General features: G+C 46.1%; 1 protein-coding gene across 1 annotated transcript in view; it reads left to right on the top strand.

Annotated features, from left to right (window-relative positions):
* Nucleotides 1-17724, top strand: part of MGAT4B (alpha-1,3-mannosyl-glycoprotein 4-beta-N-acetylglucosaminyltransferase B) — a 51012-nt gene that overhangs the window by 20751 nt on the left and 12537 nt on the right. The window contains exons 2-4 of the mRNA XM_066329135.1: nucleotides 14537-14716; nucleotides 15422-15562; nucleotides 16393-16526. Of these exons, the coding sequence (XP_066185232.1) occupies nucleotides 14537-14716; nucleotides 15422-15562; nucleotides 16393-16526 (455 nt within the window). The remainder of the gene's footprint in view (nucleotides 1-14536; nucleotides 14717-15421; nucleotides 15563-16392; nucleotides 16527-17724) is intronic.

The raw sequence follows: 17724 nt of genomic DNA, 5'->3' as shown, positions 1-17724 counted from the left end.
AGGCTGCCTGTCCAGTTCTCCAGCCCCGCTGCCTCTCGGCCAAAGATTTGGGCTAAATAATCCAATTAAGCTTTGCAGCTTATATAACTCTCTTGGCTTGAGGCAGCAGCTGGACTGACGGGGATAGAAGCACATCTGGAAATAGTGTACTAAACATGCTGCCGCGGCCGGAGCCAGAACGGTTTGGACAAATTTGCTCAGACGCACAAAATGTCCTTTGAAAAGCAAGATAAGTGTGCACGGTCTCCTTGCTGAAGGAGTTGAAGAAAATACTCCTAGCCATAAATTGTTTCCCTGGCTGGGAAACTTAGCTGGCTTTTTTCCTCTCCCTTCTCCTTTGGAAGATCGTCCAGCTCTTCCTTTTCAGCTCCGGAGGATCAGCCAGGCCCTGTAGTCCACTGATCATAAATAACACATATGGGGTTTTTTTATTTCAAAGGTGGGAAGGACCTCCAGCATTATTTAGTCTGGCTTCTTATCTGCTACCCATCATAGCAGTTATTTTTATTTAATCTGAAATACAGCTTGGTGTATAACTGGAACACTGCTCTGAAGACACAAGTATTTTTTCTGAGAATTCATTATAACCCTGGTAATTTATCCTAATGCTTAATGACACTATTAAAACATGGGCATTTTATGTTGGCTTGAGGGTTGGGGAGAAAATAGAATTCAGCCATTCTGTATTTCAAATAGTATGCCCAATACAAGCTTAGGAAAGAAACAAACCAGGTGCATGTTTTGGCACTCTTGGATGTCTTTTCTTTTGTTGGTATCCATTACTCTCAGTAGGGAAGTTATGGGCATTAACAGCAGAATGCATTTTCCTTCATGTGCAGTGATATGTGCTTATCGCTTCATTTTATAGTCTCCTGTCTAATGTTAAAGAATTTATTTGTCAGGTGTGCAGGGCTGGTTTAGCTCTCACGTCCTGCCTGTACCTGGGTGCTTGGACGGCTGTTTGTCCAACACCTTCCAAATCTCTGCTGGGGAAGGGTTTTAGAAACATCACCTCTCTGAAATGTGATCTCACACACACACGAGTTCCTGGGCTTGTCCTCCATAAAACATGCCCAGGGAATTGGCTGCAGTGTGTGCCCTGGCCAGGCTGCCAGAGCTGCGGAGGTACTGGAGCTGGTTTGGCAGAGGGTGTGTTTTGGTCCCAAGAGGGGACATTACTAGGGCACAGCAGTGGTGAGGCAATGCTCTGTGGCATCCTGACCCCACTGTGGCTTTTAAAGTGATTTAGCCACTTCTGGGTGGTGCACAAGGATATGTACCTTGGCAAAACCTTCATGCCAAGGAGGTGGTGCAGAGCAGTGGGTGGCTCTGCTGAGGCTGCTTCAGTCTGCAGCAGTATAGGGTTAATGTGATATTTTTTCCAGTGTATGGATTTATAAGGCTGTCAGAATGCCTCTGCACGCACTTTTGGACATGGGAACCTTGTAGGAGTGTCTTTGTAGTCATGAATGCCTACATGCGAAGTCGTGATCTTATAGTTTACACATGTTGGGGCTTTCCATGGTCATAAAATTAAATATTGAGTTCCCCAAAAGAGGCTGTGTGTCTTGAGCCACTCCTCCCAGCCCATGCCAGCACTGGAACTCCCCCATCACCATTGCTGCCTCAGCCATGGGATTGCTGGCAATGATAACACAGCTGTGCTGCCACTGCTTCCACATTGCTGCTGTATCTGACTGACTGCCCGGCCTTGATGTTTTATTCCTAAAGAAGAAAGAACTTGGATTAGATTTTTCTCAGCCAGGCACAGCAGCGATCCTGGGTAACAAAGCTGATCTGTGTGCAGGAAGCTTTGGGAAGCTGGGTGTGAGGGTAAGTTATTAACTGGGGACTCACCCAGGGTGATTTGTTTTATGGATATATCAGCAAGGCACTCCAAGGGACTCCAGGAGGTGCTGAGCAGCCTCCATGGCCCTTGAAGAGAGCATTTTGGGTGCATCAGGGGTACCTAAAGCACCTCAGTACAGAAATTACCTCCCTGGACACTGAAGTCCAATAAACTTCTTTGTAGAGAGGGAGCAAGGGCTCCAATTTTGCACTACACAGCGATGCTGCAAGTTTCAAGGGCAGTTTCCTTGTGGGTGAATCACACTGCTGTTTTCCCTGTGCTGTGCTGAGCCTCTCTCCCCCGTGGTGGGATTTTTCCTGAGCTTTGACCTCCTGGCACCCTTGGGACAGAGGATTGCAGTGAGCCCTGCAGTCCCTCACCCCTGCTGGTGGAGTTTGCTGCGATTTCTGCACTTTAACTCCTTATTTATTTAACCCCTTCAATACCAACTGTGGCTTTGCTCAGCTGTGCTTGAGGTTTTTCTTGTGCAAAATCCCTCTTCCTCCTGCGCCTTTCCTGAGCAGCCGTGGCCTCTCTGGGGCTCTGTGCCCTCTCTTGTCTCTCCCTCACACCTCCTGGAGCTGACAGCCTGATCCCATGTCATCCTTCACATGCTGCTGGGAGGATGGGCAGCTGCACTGCTGCTTTCTGGGCTGCATGAGATGCAACTGTTTAATCATGGAAAACTCTCCCTGGAGGGTTCTAACGCTGTTTGCTGGGCACAGGTTCTGGCAGCCCATCTTGCATTCTGCTTGCAGCACCTAAAGATGTCAGATTTCCGTAACAAAGCTTCCATCGGGGTGGAAGGTCTGGAAAACTGATCCACAGCAATTAGGTTACCTTATAGGTGGCATCAGTAAAGGTAAATGTGTGTGAAATACTGAAAAGCCAAATGCATTTAAATAGACACGTTCAAAGGCAATGTGAGGTGTCTTTGCTCACAGGGAGCGTGAAGGATCTTCTGCTGGGGCTCAGCAGCACTATAAGAATAGTTGTGAAATTAAGCATAAATACCATGGTCCTGTGGTCCAGGCTCCCGGAATCACACCTATTTTTGGAGGTGGTAAGCAGCAGGCTGTGTAAGGCTCAGTGCACTGCCTTTAAGCCTTTAGGTAAACCTGACATTGCAGGAAGGCAAAACCTCCAGGGATGTGGTTTCACAGACGTTTAAACTGTTCTCCTTTTGGCTTGTTGTCTGAAAGGGCATCCTGGTTCCCCTGTGCTTCTTTTGCATTACTGGCTCTGTCAGCAGGATGATCTGACCCAAAATGAAGCCTGCAGTAAGGATGCTGAATTTCCCAGCTGGATCACGCTGTGGGGCTGACTGGGTTTTGGTGCCCTCTGAGGGGATTCAGGGAGCACCTTGTGCATTCTGACACTCCTGGCTCGCCCAAAGCCACTGGTGACACCTTGCCTGGAGCTCGGCACAGGGGAGTGGGAGATGCCAGTAACATTTCAGAGCAGCAGCTTGTTGAGAAGCTTTCAGGCATCATTTAATAAGCAACCAAAGGTCTTAGCAGTAGACTACCCATGTAGTCAGCATCCTCCTCCCCTCCAGCTGTTTATTTTCTACCCTTGAAATGTCCTGCAACCCCCACCTTGTGCAATCTGGGTAGCCTCTGTGTAGCCTCTCAGCAGAGCTGATCTGGAATAATGCTGCTGCTGGCAGGGGCTGGCAGGCAGCTCTGCAGCTGGGCTGTCCTGGGCTGTGTGGAACCAAGGCCACCTAGTTCTGGGTTAGTCCCTGCGTTTTGGAATAGCGAAAAGTTAATTTACTGCAGGTTACTGTTGCTTGCAAGTCGGGAATTCTGTCTTTCTACTTCCAGTGATGTGTTTTCTGCAAGGGGAAGAAATAAGGGTGGATTTTATGCATTCTAAAGCAGCTGGTCTGGCTTTGTGGGAGAGGGTCTTGACATTATTTGATAACCTTTTCTCATGTTTTCTTGGCTGGTGAATGACATAAGGGAGAATTGGGTCTTCCCACTCTTTTAGTGGTGTGTTTTTCTTCCCAGGAACTATCCTAGCATATAAAATGAAACAAGAGCCCTCAGATAGCATCAACAACTATAGTTGGCCTAAGTGTGTTATTTTATGGCAAGGTCTTGTTTTTTCTCTGGAGAAAAGAAAATGTACCCCATTAAGTGCTCGTGTTACAAGCCTGCACCCCAGGGGATAAATATTTCAAATATTAATGCTGAGTAATTTTTAAAAGGTTCTGCATGCATTTTATTTTGAGCATTCTGCAAATTATTTAAGACTACTAAAACAGAATGCAATTTAGATCAGCTCATCTTGTGATCAGTATGTGGTGATTTTAAAGTCTTCTCTACCCAACAGCATGGTCATGCATCTGATCAGTTGGTACAACAGGGAAATTGGAATCTTGTTGTGGCTGTGGATCTGCAGGTAGGCAAGATGTACAATTTACATAAACAGTGGAATGAGGGGAGTGCTCTCAATATCCTTTCACTCCAGTACAGTCACATGCATTACAAACGAGCTACTCTTTTGAAAAAGGAAGTTAAACCTGACTTGCATTGAAGTTCTCAGCTATTAACATCAGGGGAGCCAGGAACTCCAGCCAGAACTTCTGTGATTTCCTTGATATCCCTCTTAGTACATCACTCTGACTTTTCCATATGTGTTCTCTGATTTATAACACAGCAATACTTTATTTCACTGTTGTAAAATTCTTTCATACACTCAGCGCTGCCAAAAGCTTCATATGTTATTGATTAAACAAATTCCCACTGTTCCAGGATCTCGGCTGCTCTGAGTCTGGTGGTAACTTTAGTGGAATGATGAGTGCAATGGTCGATTGTACAGGAGGTAGGGAAATACAAGGCTCCAGCACTTACTGCTGCTAATCAATAAACTCACCTTCAATTTGCTAAGTGGAGCTGCTTTTTCCACCGGTCAGTGCCACATCTCTCCTGAGATGGGCTGAGCTGGTCCATCAGCTGCAAAGTGCTGGTGGCTCAGGGTCATTTGTGGGGGGGATAATGATGATGTTTGACTTCGGTAATGTTGGGAGAAGGATTAACAAGAGTTTCATTTCGACTCCTTCACAGGCAATTACCGACAGCTGCTGCTAGAGAAAGGGCGTGATGATTAACACAGTGACCTTTGCAAGGATTGACTTCCCTTGGAGGGATTCCTTTTGGATGGACTCGTGAGCCATTAGCACTAAGCACAGAGCAGGATGCGTGGGCGCTATGGGTTTTGGTGGAACAAGGTCTCTGTTTCACTATTAACTTAATTAGGTTATAATAGAAAGGGTTTTCCTGTTGGACTGCGAGGCATTTGCTCTGCTTCAGGGTTTTCTGCTTCTGTAAAGCTCCAGAGCTGGGCACCCATGGGGACATGCTCCAGCCATCAGCTGTTCCTCTGGGGTTGTTTTGGTTCATGAGATTTTATTCACTGGCTTTGCTGCTTGTTGTGAGAACGAGGTGAAAGAGAGAGAAATGCAGTCCATAGGGTTTGGTGAGAGCCAAGCAAATCCAGTATGGGCTTTTCCTGCATCGTGATGGTTCACAGTCCAGCATGACAAGTGACAAGTCATGGCCCATGGCATGGTGAGTGCCCAGAGCCATATCTGGACCCTAGTGATGCACAGGTGAGGCTGCTGCAGGTTCCTGCATGTTCATGTTCAGAGCAGGAGAACAACGTGCCCTCCACTGCCAGACTGTTCCTGCTGCCCTTAGGTGCATCCAGGGGCATTTTCCATGCCCATGCCATGCAAGGAAAGTGCATCAGGCAAGTGCATCTCCTTTTAAACCAAACACAGGTTTGCTTGGTAGGATTGACCACATGTACAAGCTCCCAGCTTTTCCCATTCCCCTTTCCCCACTTCCTTTCCACCCCTCGCCCAGGTTTGGCTGTGTAATGTCCTCGCTTAAAAATCCTGTCAGGCTGCAATTATTTCAAGGTTTAATGATCCATGATTTCTGTAATGCTTCATTTTGTTCACTTTCAGCATGTTTTTATTCCCCAGTCAAATAATGGGTATTAAAAACCCTACCAAGTACAAAGCCTTCACTTTCCATTTCAGAGAAAAATGCTTCGAAAGCTGTATTGGTGCTACACAGGTAAATAATTAGATTGCTAATGAATTAGCTTTGCTTTGAAGACAAAAGCTTCAGTGTTCCTAATTAGGTTGTGAGGAGAGCCGTAGAAATGTGTGGCCTTTCTCCCAAGGAAAAGGGGAGAAAAGGGGGCTCCCAACCCAGCTGAGACCAGGGACCACTTGCAGGACATTGTTTTACCTGAGCTCTGGCTCAGCACCTTCCAGCTCTTTGACATTGTTTAAATTCCTCAGTGAATTCAGAGAAATAATACACTTTACCTGTGCAACACATTTCCTTTTCAGTTTCAAATTAATATTTGAATGAAATGGTTACTTACTGCTGTGTTTTGAAACAGGGACAGTGGAAGCCTGTGGTATATTTTCTTTATATCACCCTTTATTATTTATGCTTTTCATCATAGGCCCTATTATCATGCCCATCCTAAGATGAAGTATCTCATATATTTTTTCTTTCCTCACAGAGCAGGATTTTTTCCCAAGCCTTTGATCATTCTTATCACCCTCTCAAAAGCCCCTTTTAAGTCTGTATTAATACTCTTTTTCAGATGAGGTGAAAACTATTGTGGGATTAGGCAGCATCATTTTAATAATGTTATAATCGTCATACTATTATTCCCCATCCTGTTCACTAACCACACTAACATCTTGTTTGCCTCCCTCCCTATCCTCCCTTTTTTCCTGGATTGCTGCTGCCTGCAGATAGGGCTGCAGACGCTGATGCTATGGTTTCCTCCCTGGTTAATATTGCTAATTAAGAACCATGTGAAAAAATAGCTTGATTTCCCCACAGTTAAATTGCATTTATCAGTTTTGGTGTCACTTTGGCACTTGGTTGACTTTTCTCCTGATGATTTGCTCCTTTTCTGGCTTTGATGAGCTTATCTCCATGTCCACTCCATATTTGGCTTCTTCACAGATTCGTCTCCTTCCCCAGATCCTCACTAAATCTATTAGCTGGTGAGTTTAATACCAATCCTTATGGCTTCCTCTGGACAGTTAACCTTTTGCTATGATGAAAATTCACTGTTTAATCCCATTTTTTTTTCTCTTTAGCTCAATGGCAGCATTTGCCCTCTTCCCCTTTCCTCCTTAGGTTTTTTTTGCAGCAAAATGAATTGCCGTCTGATTTCTTCATCTCGTAAATCCTTTGAAGGGGTTGATAAAACCCCAGGACAAATCAGAAGGACTGGTTCCTTTGTCAGAAGCTGATGGTTTATACCTGCGGGGAATTTCCTCTCCTGCCAGCGCTTTTGTTTGGCAGGTGAAGCCCAGGGGATTCGCGGTGATCTCGGAGCCCTTTGTATCCTTCGCTGTGAGTCTCCCACGGAGCTGCGCTGCAGAAAGATCCCAAACCTGCTCTGCAGGAACCCAAGAGCAGTCTGACGGCTCCTGCTGCCTCCTCTGCCCTGACCCAAGGCATTTTAGGCAGAGGTGATGGGCACTGCTGTTTGCATTCCTAATTTGTGGATTTCTACACCCGTGCTTTGGAGCCGGCATCCCCCCCCGGGGAGCGTTTGGGTTTGGGCACAGGCACCCTGTGGCTTGCTCTCCTCCTTGGAATGGGGAATTTAATGTTCACCATCTGTGTTGTGTTTCAGCAGCCCCACAATGGGAAATCTACTCATCCCCATCTCGGAAAACTTACTACTTAGGACTTCAGAAGCAAAACAAAAGGCTTATTTTTTGAAATATCTGTGTGCGTGTTGTCTGAACTGACTCTCCAATGCAAACAGTGGCTCATGCTTTGGAATAACAAGGCGCAGGGGATATGAATTTTCCTCTCTCCTTCTGATGACGTATGTGCTGAGACATTAAACTCCAGCAAGGAGACGCACAACAGAAATATGATCAACACCTACTGCTGCAAAAAGAAATAGTGACTTAAAGGTGCCCGTGTTCCCTGGGGAGGGACCGTCGGTGGAGAGATGCATTGCATTTCTATCTCATTACACGGAGCTGCTGAAGGTTGAAATGCTGTTAAATATACCACAGGCTCTTATTAAATGGCCATATTAAAGAAAACAACACACGCACACACCAGACTGGAGCTGGGGAAAGCTCTTGCTTTATTTGAGGATCATTTTTTCAGACAGGCTGACTTTTAATAAGCCTCTTGTCCTGGCTGATGAGTTCTCTCAGCGTGACGCTGATGCCATGGGATGCTCAAACCCAGCAGCCAAACCAGGGGCAGCACAGGAGCCTCCACTGACTGTGGGGGATCTTTCCTGCTGCCATCACCCTCCTGGGCAACCAGTGCCTTTTACTGGGTGTGGAGGGTGGGTACTGGTTTTTCTAAGATGCTGTAGACTCTGGTGCTCCAGAACAGCTCTGCATCCCATCAGGATAGTTCTTGAGCACAAGCTGGGGCATAGTGGTGGCACAGAGGGGTGCATCGGGGTGGCGAGGGCATCAAAATGTTTTATTCAGCCCCAGTTCAGGATACCATATGCTGTAGGTACTGACTGAACTGGACTAAGGAGTAAATAAAGGGCAGAGGATGAACACAAGGAACTATAAACCATAGCTGCTGGTTTTGACAGTTCTTTTGACCACCAGTGCCCATTATGCCCCATCCCTGGCAACGTCTGAGGCCAGGTTGGATGGGCCTTAGAGCAGCCTGATCTAGTGGAAAGTGTCCCTGCCTATGGCAGGGGAGTGGAATGAGATGAACTTTTAAGTTCCTTCCAGCCCAGACTGTTCCATGATCTGGTGACTGGGCTTCTCTGTAAGTGCCAGTCCCAGCACCACCTAACCCAGCCCGATTGCTTTGAGCTGGGAAACCCACATACCACCCCTCTCCTTCCCTAGTCCCTGTCCTGCCTGAAGCTCTCCACACATGTAGCCATTTTCCCAATAATCAGCTCTCTAGTGGTACTAAAGATTCTACTTTCCACGTTATTTTTGCCTTGGTGGTAACCACAAGTTACAACATAATATAATTTTAAAAATTCGGAAAAGTTTCTTTAAAAACTTTTCTTGCTTTAATTTTTTTTCTTTAAAAAATGATGTAAGAACCTTATAATAAAGAATCTTGGGGTGCACTTATAAGTAGCAGCTAGAAAATGTCTGCTTTGACTGAGTATCCAGGTGGTATGGGACACAGTGGAGAAGTAAATATTGCATAATGTTTACAGAATAGAGCATCCGTGTTTGCTGTGTGGTGATGGCACTGCTGAAACACTCATTTTCTATGCAGATGAATCAGCCTCCAACAGGGTAATTGCAACTGCTGGAGCCTTTTGGGAGGCCCACCCTGCCAGATACCACCCACTCCCCAAACTCTACCCTTGACATTGTTTGAATTGTTGCTTGGCATGTCTTGGTGCTCAGTTCCTTAATGCAAATCAGGTTCCCAGGGGCTGCATCTATCCCACGCTGCCAAAATATTTATGATTTTAAAAGATGAGTCTGAAACTGGGAGCAATGACCTGCTGGCTCACAGAAGGGAAGGGGATGTGTCTCTCAGCTTTCTCATCTCACAGGAGCACTGTTCATGTTTCTTTAGAGCTGAAGGAAAAGACCTGCTCAGTCTTTATCCTGCTTTTGGTGGAGGGGTGAGGAGGGGTTGATATTTGGGTATTTTGGATGCTAAAATATCCTTTCTTACTGCTACTTAAGAGTCTGTTTGCAGTGATTTTTTGAGGGATGATTTGGGGATTTGTTTATGGTGAGCCTAGAGCTGGTTTCTACCTTTTAAAGCCAGATAAGCAAAGGGCAACATTTTGCTTCTAATGGTATAAATAGGTTATTGTGAGGTTGCTGCCATCTCTGTGTACCTGTGTGCAAAGTGCCTCACACCTGTGTGCTGCACCAGCCACCAGATTTCCATGTGAAGCAGGACTGTTCCTTTTTTGCATCTCAGGAGCTGAATTTAATTCACCGATACGGCACAGTAACTCCTTCTACCCATTTTAATGGTCCAGTGAAATTCTGTTAGCAAAAGACCTAATGAATGTTGCGATTCAATCAGGGCAATCTAGAGTGTAATGCGTGGAGTGGTGCCAGCATTATATAAATCATTAAACATCAAAATGTAAAAAAAACCAATAAAATTCCCTAATCATCATCTAACTCCAGGAGCTGCTGGAGATGGCTGGGGCTGGAGCAGCTGGGGCCAGTATGGGTGCCTGGCTGGGATGGGGACAGTGGCTCACCAGCCTGGTTCCTGTTCTTCCCTGTTAGCATTTTTGGATAACACAGATGCTCTAGCATGGAGAGGGGGTTGTTTGTGTGCTCTGCAGTCCCCTCAGGCCCTTTCAAGTCCTAGAGGGGGAAGCATTTATTTCTTAAAGGGGTGCATTAAATAAAATGAGGAAGAATAGTCATTACAGATACATTTTCTGAAGGCAGATGAATTTTCTGCTTCAACTTCATTTATGTTGTAAAGGAGCTGCACATTTTCTTGCTCTTTTGGCTTTGGGAATTTGTGCAACAGCGGTCAAAAGGTGCAGTTATGCTCTTGAAGCCAAGATTTTACAGAGCTAAACAGTTTAGAGGTTTGAGGGTTGTTTTTAGTTTTTAAACCAAGTCTCTTGAAAGTCTTCCTAATGAGAAGCAAGTCCAGCTAGCAAAGACTGTGTGTTTGCTTTTGAAAAGATTGAATTGGAGGGAAATCTCTGGCGCTGGCCATGGGTCCACTCTGCTGGGAGAGGTTATCAGCAGAGAACAAAACCAAAAGTAATTGGAATTGAAATATGGATGTGTTTAAAATGCACTGCAGACTCCCTGGGAGGTTGGAGTGTGATTGGAAAGATGAATGCAAAATGCAGAATTATAACATTCCTGACTGTATAGATAGATACATATATACGTGTGTATACAGATATATATAGATGTAGATATATTTGTATATATATGGGGTTTTATATATAGATAGGTATGTGTGGATGGATGACTGTGTGAGATTTAAGGGTGGGGGTTTTATTGGCACTGGTCTGATTTTGTGTCTGTCTTCTGGTTTAGGATCAGATTATTTTGCTTGCACTCAAAAAACTGAAAATGGATGTGGATGCAGTGGTCCCAACCCTCACCTCTGCTAGCAAACATAATTTGCACTTAGGAGTCACTTGAGTAAGAATGAAGCCACAGAATTCTCCGTAATGGAGAAATGCTTTTTATTAAGGAGATGCTGTCTTAGGTGGATGAATGCTTTGGGAAGGCTGCAGGAGCTCTGCTCTGTGGGACACCCACAGGCTCCTGGGGAGCAGCCCATGAGCCCCACCAGCCTGTGCCCATCCCTTGCACTCTGCTGCATCCCAGCTGCCAGAAAGTCACAGAATGTCCTGGCTTGGAAGATACCACTAAGATCATCAAAGTCCAACTCCTGAAAAGACCTGTTCAAGCCATCCCTGCCTTTTGTGTCCCCGGTGGTTTTTGCTGTTGCTCAGCAAACACAGCCCTGGCAGCTGTGTCTGGGCACAGCCGTGCAGGAGAGGGGAGTGTGGGGGACATTGGTCAGTGAGTGGTGCTCAGCTGGACACTTCCTATGGCCACTGTCCCTCAGCCTCAGGCTGCTGCGCCTCCAGGGATCCCCTCTCAGAGCTGTGGCAGCGGGCATGGCATGGACAGATGGTGACTGGCACTCAGCTGTGCCCAGCTCTGCTTCCCTGCCCTGCTGAGCACCGGCATGTCTGAGGATGCCTGATTCCCACTTGGAGCCTCACAGCCAACCTGCTTCTAAAAACAGATTGTGAAAAACGATTGAGTGCAAATTTGGGCCCTGGCAAGGTGAGAAATGAGTTCTTTGCACATGTGTGCTGCAAGTTTGAGAGGTTTTTGGTCTCTCAGGTCAGTCCTGCAGCCTGCCACCTAACGCTGACTTTCTTTCTTTCTTTCTTAAAACCAGTATATTTTAAGCCCAAAGCAATGTGTTATCTCTCAAGAAAAAATAAGCTATATCTTTTTTTTTTCCTTTTTTTCTTTTTAGATATAGCTAGGAGTTTTTGTCCTGCAGTGCCTGAGTCTAGGGATATTTTAAGAGCTCTGTTATCTTGTGCTGGGAGGGAATACAATAAATATGTAGATAGGGAGTGCTGCTGCTTCGAAAGGTATGTAAAGGGTCTGTGCTGAACTGACACTAGCTGAAAAATTTGTTCAGCCTAATTAGCAGCAAATCACTTCTGTGTCCAACCTTACTTGTAGAGATGGGAGCCAATCCCCCCCTCCTTGTCCTCTGCTGCCCTTTGTGGGTTTTCAGAGCCCTCCCTGGCTGAGCAGTGAGGGTTTTTGTGAGGACACAGATCTGCAGCCACATGTGATTGCAGGCCAACAAGTGCAAAATTACTGGAAATTCATGGGAAGCTGTGCACCCATCTCGGGCTTTGTCTAGGATTGTTCAGGCTGTCATCAGAACAAGTCACGATCGATCAGCTTTTAAATTTAATGAAATTTTAATTAAAGAATGAATGGAAAGCCTACGAAGACATCATATGACAAGAGTGCTGGAAGCAAATACAGTTTCACTTCCAACCATTAACCAGAAAAGCAGCAAATGGTTGACTGCACATCGCCATTGCAGTCTAAAGAAAGTACATCTCTTGGCTTCAGCAGGCAGGTCATTAGTGACTGAATAATCAGTGACATTTCCCTTCTAAATCTGACACAAATGAAGTGCAGTGCTCTGGAAAAAGCCATTAAGTGCAAAGCCTCGCCTTTACTCTGCTCCAGGTATTGCAGAACAAGATCTAATGGCAGCCTTTAGCTGTGATTTGGCTTTGATAGCATCCACAGGACAGTAACCCCCCCCAGGATGCCTAGAGCCAAATGCTTCCAGCCTTGCACGAGCCATCATGTTGTGCAAAAAACAGAAAGTGAGACTTGTTCCTTGCTGGTGTTCCCAGATGCAGCCAGTAAAGATACAAGTAAGAAAACCTGTAATGTTGAGTACTGGGAACCTGAATGTAGCTGTATTCTTATGTCTGAGTGGTACCAGTAAGTAAAGGTCTCACTCATCGTGGGGTGAGTTTTGAGAGCCTGGCTTCCTCCTGTGAATTCCTGTGGCAGCTCTCAAAGCCGAGTGTTAACCTATTTTTCTGCACATTTGAAAATGTTTTCTTGATGGGAGTGGAAAGTGAGCAGCACCGCACAGGAAAAAGGAAGGACTGGTCTTGTTTATGTCTCTCCCTTGAATTTCTTTGAATAATGTGTTGTCAGATGGACAGAGTCATCAAATGGGTGTAACTTCCTCTGCTCCCTCTCTGTGTGCCATGGCTTTGAAAATAATGTCAAAAGGTTAATAGGAGCCAGACTGCCTTGGGGGGTCCCTTGTGCTGAAGCAGTGAGTCTTTAAGGTGGTTTTTCTTGGGAGGAAGACTGAAGAGGGGAAACTTTTTCTAGGCAAAAGCATTACCGGTAGCTGGACTGGGAAGCACTGTTGTCTTGGAAACTCTGTGCACTGAAGCTGGATACGTCTGATTTTCAAAATTCATTTTTCTTTTTCTTCATGGACCTCAAAATAGAAGGTTTTGATGCAGTCAATGTATCTTTTTCAATTGCTTTGATTTATATTTAGCCCTGTGTTGGGAAGTTCCAGTGCAGTATTTTTGATCATTAGCTCTCCTAGTCGTGTTTGGGTTAAGAGTCTACCATTCAGTGGATAAATCTGCTTTGGGTATAGTCTTGTGAGTTATAATCTTACTGGAAACACATGAATAACCACAGATAAAAGTGTATTTTTAATGAGCAGTTTCATTAATAATGGGAAAAAATGTCCCAGGAAGGTTTGTTAGTGGCTCACTGATTCCACTCCCAGTTGTTGTACAGTTAGTTCTGACTGAAAGCTCTTGATAGTTTTATTGCTCTGTTTACTGAGCATGGGATAAGATGTTTCAAAACAAAAAGCTTTGCTAGCCTATCAGAAGGGGTTATTATACATTTATGATGTGTCCTAAAGGTGTGTATCCAAACACTTGAATTCGTATAAGCATCCAGGCAGCTGTTGCCATGTGATTTTCTTTATCCTGACATCTTTTGGAGAGGTTAGATTACCAAAATATCTTTTGACTGTTAAAATTTGGGGCTCTCTGGTGTCTGCACCATTGTCTTACTGCAGGGCAGCGTTCCCCCTTGCCAACATCTCTCTTTCCATCACTCAGGATCCTCCAGGTTATGGTTGTATTTGTGTGTCCAAAGAAGGGCAAACGAGCTGGGGAAGGCTCAACCTGTACAAAAGGATAGATTGGATATTAGGAAAAAATCCTTGAGGAGAAATCTGCCAATCATTCTCACACGTTGCCCAGGGAAGTGGTGGAATCACCATCCCTGAAAAGATATAACCTGGGAACATGGTTTAATGATGGACATAGCATTGCTGGGTTAATGGTTGGACTCAATGATCTTAGAGGTTTTTTCCAGCCCAACCTGTCCTATGATTCTATTTCTACATGACCCAGAAACTCAAGCTGAAAGAGGAAAAATGGAAGTAGCTTTATTATTGTAGTTCTGCAACTTGAACTGCCCTCCCCGCGACCCTTTCCCCAATGGATGTGTGCTGGACCACAGCTCCCTAAATCCATAATTTAAGGATTGAAGGGGCAAGAGAGGTGTGAACGAAACCCTTTTGAGCACAGAGGACAAAACTTCTCTCTCTTCTCCATCCTCAGGTGACGTTGTGGACATCTACCAGCGGGAGTTCCTCGCGCTCCGGGACCGGCTGCACACGGCTGAGCAGGAGAGCCTGAAGCGCTCCAAGGAGCTCAACCTGGTCCTGGAGGAGATCAAGAGAGCCCTGTCGGAGAAGCAGGCCCTGCGGGATATAAACCGGACCTGGAGCAGCTTATCTGGTGAATAAACAGGCGTTGAACATCTGGGGCTGTGTTGAAGCTGTTTCTGATGAGGAGGTAGAGAGAGGTGTGTGTGTGTGTACGTGTGCGCAGGGCTGCGGACAGGACCTGCTCTTCTCTCCCCCAGCAAATTGTGGAGTTCAGAGAGACCTGGGAGCTCTTAAACTCCTGTTTAATTAGAGGTGCATAAGCATCATTAAACATGGATTTGCCTCTGCTGAGGATATTTGCCAATTTGCTTGCTTGCAAGCTTTTTTTTCTCCCTTGCAAGTCATACACTCCATTTCCTATGGCTGTATTCAACCCATATGGAAAATGGGTATCCAAAGAGAGGGGGGAGGGAAGGAGTTAGGCTGGCTGAGCACCCCTTGCCAATTTATTTGTTGTTCTTTTTTTTCTTTTCTTTTTTTTTTTTCTTTTTTTTTTTTAAGTTGCTCGGTTGAAGAAAATTGGATCTCTGCAGAAAGATCTGATTTGACCTTCATTTTATCTTCATTTTCCCCTCTCCTTCCCAAATATTTTGGGACTTCTTTAAGGCCCTCCTGGCTCCTGCTGAACTTTAATTGGGTTTGTGGTAGCATGTTAAAGGTTGGCCTGATTTTTTATAACCCAGCAGTAGTCTCGGGTGGCCAGGCTGCTGTAAAAAGGCTTTTTTGCCTTGCAGTCTCTTCTTACCTTGCAATTGATTCCCTTTTCCTTTTTAAGACGAAACCAAGTTAAAACTGTGGAATATCACCAACAAGAATGTGCTGCACCTTCCCACCATCTTCCATCATTTGCCACATTTGCTGTCAAAGGAGAACAGTCTGCAGCCAGCCGTGCATGTGGGACAGGGGCGCACTGGAGGTAAATGGGAATTAGTGCTGCTTCTGGTGCTCTTCCTCACCTTGGTGCCTGTCCCTCCCCTTTCCTCCGGGCCTGGCTGTTGCACAGATACAAGCAGGACTGGAGGAAGGGCTGCATGCATCATGCAAGCTTCCTTGGTTATGGTGACATGTGGGGTGGGTGAGCCATGTCACGCCTGCAGGTCTCCAGGGGAGTGCTGTCTGTGTTCTTGACTGGCCCTAAAATGTTCTCGATGCTTCTGCCAGATGTTGTTTGCTGCTTTCCATATCCAGAGCGCTCTAGACTTTGCCAGGAAGGGCTTCAGATGAAGGCATAGTTTGTAGGCTGCTTCATGGAGACTCTAACCCAACTAAGGGAACAAATCCCATTGGGATTTCCATCTCATTTGGTTACTTGATGATTCCCCCTGCTCCCAAATCCCCCCAACCCCAAAGACTTGACTTGCACCTACTAAACTGTAGTGCTTTTGGCCGTGGGAGGGATTTGGAGAACAAGAGGTGGTCGTCAAGTTGCTGTTCACAAGTTGAAAAGACCCCTGGGAGGGAGAGGGGTTTTTGGCATTTCCTCAGAGGTCATTCCTTCAGGGAGAAAAGGCAGAGCATATCTGACTGCCCACGCGTGCCTTGCCAGCCTGGGACACTGGAATGTTGCTGGTTGGCACTGGGCTGAGGACAGGACTGTGGGAGTCCTGCATAGCCCAGGAACCCACCACTGCTGGTTTTTAATGACAGAGCCTGGCACTGACTAGGTGAACCATGAGATGGTCATAGGAGCAGAGCAAAGTGTCCAACACAGCCCCCTCTCTAAAATCTCTCTGTGGCCCTGGGCAGTGTCCGTCGTGATGGGAATCCCCAGCGTGAAGCGGGAGGTGCATTCCTACCTCACTGACACCCTCAACTCCCTCATCTCAGAGCTCACTCAGCAGGAGAAGGAGGACTCTGTCATCGTTGTCCTCATTGCCGAGGTAAGGCACAGCTTTGCCAGTTTACCCCCTTTCCCTGGTCCTCCTCCCACTGTCTGCCAGACTTGGTGCCAAACAGGATGCTGCCCACCCGGACATCAGCTCTGCCACTTGCTGGGTAGATAAGCCTGACCTTGGGCTGCCATCCAGCAGGATCAGCAGGTTTGTCTTGCCCAAAATGAAATGTTGGCTGGGCCAGAGAGGATCAGGGTGTGAGTAGGCAAACACATCCCGTTAGCAGCTACCGTGTGGCACAGCTCACCTAAATCAAGATGCCTCCTGCAGGGTGCTTGAACGGATATCCACAAAATGAGCTGGAGCAGCCCCTTGACCACGTCTAGGAGAGCTCTCAGACCTGCTCCTGCAGCAGCTCTGTTTCTCCATGTACCTGTAACACAGCACTAAACCCCTCTTGAAACCCAAGAGTCGGTGATTTGGGGTTGAGACTGATACGCCTCTTTGTACTGGTGCCTGGAGCCCGGAATCAGTTGCTGAATCCAAGGGCTAAAAAGCCTTGATACTTTAATCCACGAGAGCTGCTCTTATCTATGGGTTTAGATGGTTATTTTTCTCCATGGCTTTCCTCTCAGGATTATTTTCTTGAGCCTGAAGTGCATTTGTCTTAATTTCCAGAAATCCAGTGAGAAAGATAAACCTCAGTAGCCTGTTACAGGGAGCAGAGCAAAGATGAATGTCTGGGTTTGCTGTCTGTTTATCCATAATTTGACATTTTGAGTAGCATTTGGCCTTCAGGGCTCTGGCGGTATTTTGTACAGGGGGAAGGTGTGCACGGATGGTGCAGCCCAAAGGGCCCGGGACAGAGTTTGGTCCTGGCTATCATTTGGCTCCCTTGGAGCCAGGACAAGTTTGGGGACTGTTTTTGCAGTGGGTAAGTTGAAGCCTGAGAGGTTTTAAGCAAATTGACCCAGACCAGCTTCTGTTTTGGACTGCAATAATACTGCTTTAGTTGACATGAAAATAAGGTGTGTGCTGAGATGGCAGCTCCTGATTTTCAGGATGTACCCATGATGAGGAAAGTGAAAAATAAATAAATTAATTCTGATCCTCTGAAGTGCAAGAGCACACACATCACATCCCAGTAACAGCCATGGCAGTTCTTGCAGATTCCTTTGGCCAAGTTTGGTCTTGGAGCTGCACAACATCCTTCTGTGCAAGTGTCTGCCACTGCTGTGCCTGCTCT

This window comes from Sylvia atricapilla, chromosome 14 (genome assembly GCF_009819655.1).
Source record: "Sylvia atricapilla isolate bSylAtr1 chromosome 14, bSylAtr1.pri, whole genome shotgun sequence".
Taxonomy (NCBI): domain Eukaryota; kingdom Metazoa; phylum Chordata; class Aves; order Passeriformes; family Sylviidae; genus Sylvia; species Sylvia atricapilla.
Note: the sequence above shows the minus strand (reverse complement) of the source record. Positions and strands in the feature narration are given on the sequence as shown.